Source organism: Hypanus sabinus, chromosome 29 (genome assembly GCF_030144855.1).
Source record: "Hypanus sabinus isolate sHypSab1 chromosome 29, sHypSab1.hap1, whole genome shotgun sequence".
Lineage (NCBI taxonomy): Eukaryota > Metazoa > Chordata > Chondrichthyes > Myliobatiformes > Dasyatidae > Hypanus > Hypanus sabinus.
The window spans coordinates 38,255,492-38,263,423 of record NC_082734.1 but is presented as its reverse complement, the minus strand read 5'-3'; the positions used below and the strand labels follow the sequence as shown (position 1 = coordinate 38,263,423).

Sequence of the window (7,932 nt, the reverse complement as noted above, 5' to 3'; positions counted from 1 at the left end):
CTGCTGCAACTGGTGATGTCTATCTAGACGTTATCTAGCATCTCCAACGCCACATGGTATTCCAGTGCTGGTGAACAGCCATTCAGAGCAGAACAGATGAGATGTTCTGTTTGAGATTACCATACACAAATGCTTAGCCTTTTGTACTCTGTAAAAATTTACAAAAGATATCAATAGGTGAAGGACAGTATTTCAGATGAGATATTTTTAGACTCCAAGGTGAAGTCTGACATCTCGCAGTGATAAATTAGGAGAACAAATCCTCAACTTCTATTGGGTCACAGTTCAGGCATCTGGACTCAGCATCAAATTCCCTGTCTGTATCATGATGGAACAACCTCCCATCATTGATGTGATTTGGCTCAGTGTGTATCTGTCCATTCCTAGAGCTAACAGTTCTGGGCACGTCCCATTCCCCAACCAGTACACAGTGTTTTCATGGCTGCTCCCGGAGACTTTCTGATCACTGTTACTGAGGTGATTGACGGTGGGGAACTCACAAAGTGGCCTCACAAAGGTGATCTGTGAAGAAAACAAAGGTGACAAAGAATTTGTTTTCCTGTGCAGCTCTATGTAACGCTTAAATTCACTAGAAGTTGAAACCAGTTTACTTTTGGGCCTCAGTTTCAACTGTTCCTATTAGCTACTGAGGTATGGACATCAGCTGGTTCTTGTCATCAGACCAGATCTTAATGTTCTACTTCAATTGGTAGAAAATCGTGCACCTACTTAACTTGAAAATGCATCACAATTTCTTCATGTCTAATAAAGTCAGAATTATATTTTTCATGCGACTCCCAAATCCTTAAGTTTGGATCACAAGCTGTGCCTGGGAGGACTAGTGCACCCATTCCCGGAGCCTTTTGTCTACTGAAACCATGCATACCTTTTGGCACAACTTTGGACTCTCAGCATCTGCACACTCGATTCAGTGATGGTACATTCTTAAACTCACAGATTTCTGGGTAAGAACAGTGCCATTAAAAGCACTTACAAGCATTGCCTTCCCCGCTGCCAAATTGCACCCAACCAAGTCAATATTTTTATGAGAATTCAGCTGCCAGTTTAACACAGCAAGTTTCCACAAGCAATATACTCCATGTCAACAGGCACTGGGCGTGTCAACAGTAAAAATCAACCTAATTTTTTCCTCTTGTCAGTTTTCAAATGCTGCTACTCTGTCATTTGTTGCCAACCACTCTGATCCCCTGTTCCTTGTCATTTCCTCTTACACTGTCCAGAGACTGAAACTCTGCTGTGCTGACCCATCTCTGGTGTCTGACCCTGCTCCATTGAACATCCAACTTAACGTTCCATGCTCTGCTTTTGACTTTAGAGCACACTGCTGTATTCCAACAAACCCCGTTGTGTGGGACACTGCCCTTTAGAAGTGAAAATGACCCATAACATTGAAATGGACAGGGAATAAGGTGGGTAACTAACAATGTCATTTTTCCTCAGCCCAAACATGTCAGATGTAACTGCAGTCTTCCTTCAGTCTGCAGAAAGGTCAAAGGAAATCTCCTCACCTACACAATGGTGACTGTTTGGAAGACATCACTACAGGGAAAGCGAAAGGTGAACAGCAGGGAAGGATTAAGAAGGACTGTTGTGGAACAGAAACAGAGCAGGTAGGGACCAGCTGGGCGGAGTTGACACACTCTGGGTGTGCTGTAATTTCACTAAGTACCCGAGACAGAGTTTAAAATAGAACTGATTTATTTGTCACAGATTCAGAATATTAAACTCCAGTCCCATTAAATGTGAACATCAGCAGAAGAAAATCCTCCCAGTTCCAGTGACTGGGGTGCAGAAATGGGTGTGATGAGCAGCAGCAATAATTTCAGTTTGACACCAACAGTCATTTTTGAACTTGTCTCTGGATTTGGTAACTGTGATGGTTAAATATCCAGCATACGACTAATTTAAACATTTTCCCCAGTGTGAACTCCATAGTGCTTCTGAAGGTCGGCTAAATGATTGAATCCTTTCCCACAGTCTGAGCAGGTGAACGGCCTCTCCACAGTGTGAACTCGGTAGTGCGCCACAAGGTTGCTTGACTGAGAAAATCCCTTCCCACATTCAGAGCAGGTGAACGGCCTCTCTCCAGTGTGTATTCGCAGATGCTGCTTCAGGTCAGATGTTCGGCTGAATCCCTTCCCACAGTCTGAGCAGGTGAATGGTTTCTCCCCAGTGTGAACTCGCTGGTGTGCCTTCAGGTGAGATGAGTGTGTGAATCTCTTCCCACATTCAGAGCAGGTGAACGGCCTCTCTCCAGAATGAACTCGCAGATGTTGCTTCAGGTCAGATGATCGACTGAATCTCTTCCCACATTCAGTGCAGGTGAATGGCCTCTCTCCAGTGTGAACTCGCTGATGTTGCTTCAGGTAAGATGATCGAATGAATCCTTTCCCACATTCAGAGCAGGTGAACGGCCTCTCCCCAGTGTGAACTCGCTGATGTTCCTTCAGGTGAGGTGAGTGACTGAATCCCTTCCCACAATGTGAACAGGTGAATGGTTTCTCCCCAGTGTGAATTCGCTGATGTGACAGCAGATAAGATGATTGAGTGAATCCCTTCCCACAATCTGAGCAAGTGAATGGTTTCTCCCCAGTGTGAACTCTCTGGTGCCTCAGTAGGTTAGATAACTGAGTGAATCCCTTCCTACAGTCAGAGCAAGTGAATGGCTTCTCCCCAGTGTGAACTCTCTGGTGTCTCAGTAAGGTGGATGACTGTGAAAATGCCTTTCCACAGTGTGAGCAGGTGAACATTTTCTCCCCATTGTGAACTGACCGGTGAGCCAATAGGTCAGATGATCGCGTGAATCCCTTCCCACACTCAGAGCAGGTGAACGGCCGCTCCCCAGAGTGAATTCGCTGATGTACCTTCAGTTGAGATGACTGAGTGAATCTCCTCCCACAGTCTGAGCAGATAAACGGCCTCTCCCCAGTGTGAATTCGCAGATGTACCTTCAATTGAGATGACCGAGTGAAACCCTTCCCACATTCTGAGCAGTTGAATGGCCTCTCCCCAGTGTGAACTGACTGGTGTGCCAACAGGTCAGATGATTGATTGAATCCTTTCCCACAGTCTGCGCAGGTGAACAGCATCCCCTCCCCCACTGTGAATTGACTGGTGTGCCAGTTGGTCAGGTAATCAAGTGAATCCCTCCCACACTCTGTGCAGGTGAATGGCCTCTCTCTAGTGTGAACTGAGTGGAGTATCTGTAGGTGGCATGACTAAGTGAATGCCACAGACTGACCTGGTAAGTGGTCTCTCTCGTGTGTACTCACTGGTGCGTCTACAGATCGGATGAGACTGAATCACTCCCCACAGCCTGAACAGGTGGACAGCCTTTCCACAGTCAGAGCTTGTTCATCTGTCAGCAGATCACATTACTGAGTGAACCTCTTCCTACACATGGAACTAGTGAACACTCTCCCCATAAACTCACTGGTGTGTCTGCGGACTGGCTGAGAGAGTGAATCTCTTCCAAAATAGACGGAGCAAGTGAACGGCTTCTCACTGCTGTGAAATTTCTGTCATTTTGTCAGCTTGGATCACAGAATTAATCGCTTCCCGCAGACAGAACAGATCAACAAATGCTGGTGAGTTCTCAGCACCCTGGTTCCAGTGGACTCACTGAGTTAAAACAGAAAACTTAATTTCAGACACAAAGTATGTTTCCCATTATGATGAGGTACTTCTTCCATCTCCTAGGATCAACAAAAGATGTATCGGTGTTACAAAGGAAATATCTGGTCACTCCTTAAATATCTGGATAGGGACATTGGAACTGATGTGCTGTCGTGTTTGAGATTCCTGTACACAGATTCTTTGTCATTTCTAACCTGTAAAAAGATTTACAAAAGACATCAATGGGTGAAGGGCAGCATTTCAGATGAGATCATTTTAGTCTCGATGATGATGTCTGACATCACATTGTTACAGCGAGATTCAACCCAACTATGAAGAATAATTCCTGATCTTCTAACTGCGTACAAATCAGGGACCGGACTGACCAAACAGTTCTCTGTTTTTCTGCCTGTATCAGAATGGACAATTCCTGCCTGACTTCAGTGGGTGATGTGGCTCAGTTTGTCTCTCTCCATTAAGATTATTTCAAGTTTTAGTCAAGTCCCACAGTGTTACAAAGTGCACATGATAGTACACCGCTGAGACTTTCTAATTACTGTGAGCACCCGCCCCCCCCCCCCAAGATTGACAGAGGTGAGCTCATCAATGGTAATGACAATGGACGTGAAGGGGAGGGCATTTGTCTTTCCCATTGGATTGTGGTACCTTTGTGATGTGAAAGCTACAGGTCACTTGTTACTCACGAGAAAGGTGTTTGATATCATTATCCAAAGAGGTGAAATCTGATGGAGGATTTTGTTCATTTTCTCCCTGCAGCATTAACTGATATTTCCATTCACTGGAAGGTGGCCTCTTCATCTGAGAATAACTCGAAACTATATCTTTCAATGAGTTCCTAAAGCTTGGATTCAGTTTTGCAGTCTGGCAGATCCACCCATTCCCTCTGCCTCCAAACACACCTATGGAATGCTGGGGAAAATGCTAGAATTATCACCCATGGCTTTCTCTGTACCCAGAAAAACCTTACAGGAACCAACAGAAGACTATCTTTAAAGAGGCTGAACCCTCCACAACATGGCAGGCTCTGATGGAGTATCCAGTAGGGTTCTGAAAACCTATGCCAACCAACTAGTGGGGGTGTTCAGCCGCATTTTCAATCTCTCATTGTAATACACACAAAATGCTGGAGGAACTCAGCAGGCCAGGCAAATTTTTCATTGAATACCTACTCTTCCATAGACGCTACCTGGCCTAAGTTCCTCCAGCATTTTGTATGTGTTACTTTGATTTCCAACATCTGTAGATTTTCTCATTTGTGATTCAATCTCTAATTGCTTCAAAAGGACAACAATCATACCAGCACCAAGAAGAGGGTGCTGCCTTAAACACTATCAACACTACAGTGATGAAGTGTTAGTCATGGCTCAATCAACTCCTGTCTCAGTAATGACCTGGACTCATTGCAATTTGCTAGTTGCCACAATAAGTCTGCAGCAGATGTGATCTCATTGGCTGTTCATGTGACTGTGGATCACTTGGGCTATGCTAATACTTAGGTCAGGATGCTATTTACAGCTCAGTATTTAACACAATCATTCTTAAAGTTCTCATTGAAAAGCCCCAATACCTAGGTGCTTATATGTCCTTCTGTAACTGGGATCCTCAGCTTCCTCTCAGAAGATCCCAATCTGTGCGGATCAGTAATACTTCTCCAGCTTGCTGACAATCAACACTGGCACACTGCCAGGCTGTATGCTTAACCCATTGCTCTACCCTGATGATTGTGTGGCTTGGCACATCTTAAATGCCAGAGCTAAATTTGCTGTCAACTCATCTATTTTTGACAAAATTTCAGATAGTGTCAAGCAGGCATACAGGAACAAGATGTATCTGTTGGTTGGCTGGTATTGCAGCAACAACTTACACTCAACATCAGTAAGCCCAAGGAACTGATAGTGGACTTCAGAAAGGAAACATACACCAGTCATCATAAAGGGATCAGATTGGAAAGTGTAATCAATTTCAAGTTCCAGAGTGTCAATTTGTCTGATGATCTACCCTGGGCCCAACATATCGATGCAGCTACAAAGAAGCAGGACAGTGGTTTTATTTCATTAGGAGTTGGAGGAGATTTGGTGTGCTGTGTCTGCGAAGCTGAGTCGGGCTTACATGGAAGTCCGTAGCGGGGGTATTCCCTTCTGCCACCGGCGTGAGATGGCGAGTCTGTCGGGACCCCGGGGACTCATGGAAACTGTGTGGTGATTTCTTTTGAAACTTATAGTCCTTTAACATCTTTGGACTATTTTTACTGTGCCCATGGTCTGTTTTTTTTATTAATTATGCTATTGTTTGCACTGTTGTAAATATATGTTGTAACTACATGGTTTTGTGCAGGTCTTGTAGCTTTAGTTTTTGGTCTTGCAGCTCCTTTCCGGGGAATGCGCTAAGACGGTAGCACGATATTAATACGCAGCAGCCTCTCCGGACTTTGGATTGGGGATTGCCAAACGTTATGTGGATTTTCTAGTGTAGTCTGTTTGGTCATATGCTTTTGTGATATCATTCTGGAGGAACATTGTCTCATTTTTTAACTGCATTGCATTTGTGGTTTCTAAATGACAATAAACTGAATCTGAATGTCACCAAAGGCACTTGCAAATTTCTACAGATGTATTGTGGAACTGTATTCTTACTGGCTGGTTGGGGGAAGTGGGGGTGGGTGCTACTGCACTGAATTGAAAGAAGCTGAAGAAGATTGTAAACTTGGTGAGCTCCATCTTGGGCACTAGGCTCCCCAACCTCCAGTACAGCTTCAAGGAGCAAAAAGGCAGCGTCCATCATTAAGGACCCAGAACAAGCCCTCTTCTCATTGCTACCATCAGGAAGGAGTAACAGGAGCCTGAAGGCACACACTCAAAGATTCAGAAACAGAGGATTTCTGAATGGACAGTGAAGCCATGAATATGACCTCAGGGGTTGAAAGTACATTTATTATCAAAGAATGTATAAATTATACAACTTTGAGATTTGTCTGTTTACAGGCAGCCACAAAGCAAGAAACCGGAAAGAACCCAATCAAAAAATACCAACACCCAATATACAAAGAGGGAAAAAAAACACAAATCATGCAAACAGTGAAAGCAAGCAACAGCATTCCGCCTTGCCTCCGGTCCCGACACTCTGCCTTTTTAGTATATCTGGGCCGATGTTCAAATCACCCCCCGCACTAGGACCCGGGTCCCGTCGCAGCGATACGCTGGCTGTACCCTGGCGCTGTTCTCGACCTTTCTCAATCAGCTCGGCGCTTAGGTCGATGCAACTTCGCGCAGGATTTAGGTGGACAGGCTCTGCAACTCGTCCCTCGACTCAGGTGCGCCTTCGCTCGCGGTGACAGCTTAGCACAGGAAAGTGTCGTCTGTCAGCTGACGCCACACTTCAGAAGTACCATCTTAAACAGTTTTCTACACTTAAACCTTTTCTACACTATTATTTGATCTAGTTTAGATACCGTGATTCGTTTTTTTTAGAAGTACTGTACTGCTACAGCAAAGAGAAATTTCACATCCATCACTGAGTGAAACTCGATTGTCCCGGCCCCGCTGATGCGCATGCGCCAGAGAAATGACTCCACCCCTTCCCTCGTTAGCGGAAAGCGCCTGGGGCCCGCGAACGGCCCGTGGGGCTGAGAGAGAGGGAAAGGACCGGGATGCGGGGCCACGGTGTATCCCGAGCTCGCAACAATTGCCCCTCAGTCGCGGTGCGGACGCCAGTGCCGATGAAATCCCCGCCCGGAACCCCACTCCTACCTATTACCGATCTTCTACAGGCTGTTGCTATGCAGCGCATGCGCACTGCACGGCAACGCACTGCATCTCTTACACATGCGCATTTGATCGCTGTACAACCGGCGGCAACGTGTGCAAGGGCTTTTGGTAAGCAAGGTGACATTAAAGGCAAGCACTGACAAGAGACATTCCTAAAAAGCAGTCAATGTTTTTATGTATGCTACTTAAACGTAGCAGGCTCCCACAAACAATATACCTCATGTTAACAGCCATCGAAATTTAACACGCTTAGAAAATTAAGATATAAATAAAACGAGATTCTGGAGATGCAAAGAAGCCGGAGCAACACACAAAATGCTGCTGGAACTTGTCAGACAGCATCGAAGCAGAGGAAAATAGGCATGAAATGTCAACTCTCTATAGATACTGCCTGAGTCACTGAGTTCATCCAGCATTTTTCAAACATAAACCTCCTTTCACTCAGTTTCCAAATGTTTCTGATCTTTCAATTGTAGACTCATCTTCCTGGTCTGATTTCCTCCTCCTATTC

General features: G+C 45.2%; 1 protein-coding gene across 2 annotated transcripts; it reads right to left on the bottom strand.

Moving 5' to 3' along the window:
* Positions 1-1,701: 1,701 nt before the first annotated feature.
* On the bottom strand, positions 1,702-7,472 carry LOC132383246 (zinc finger protein 135-like). 2 transcript variants are annotated; one of them, XM_059954183.1, is made up of 2 exons: positions 7,404-7,472; positions 1,702-3,851 (listed from the first exon to the last, which is right to left on the bottom strand). In XM_059954183.1, exon 2 carries the CDS (start codon positions 3,108-3,110, stop codon positions 1,926-1,928), a length of 1,185 nt encoding a protein of 394 aa, XP_059810166.1. In that variant the 5' UTR covers positions 3,111-3,851; positions 7,404-7,472; the 3' UTR covers positions 1,702-1,925. The 2 variants fall into 2 exon arrangements, with proteins under 2 accessions (XP_059810166.1, XP_059810167.1); XM_059954184.1 differs by lacking the exon at positions 7,404-7,472 and adding an exon at positions 7,106-7,350.
* Positions 7,473-7,932: the final 460 nt, after the last annotated feature.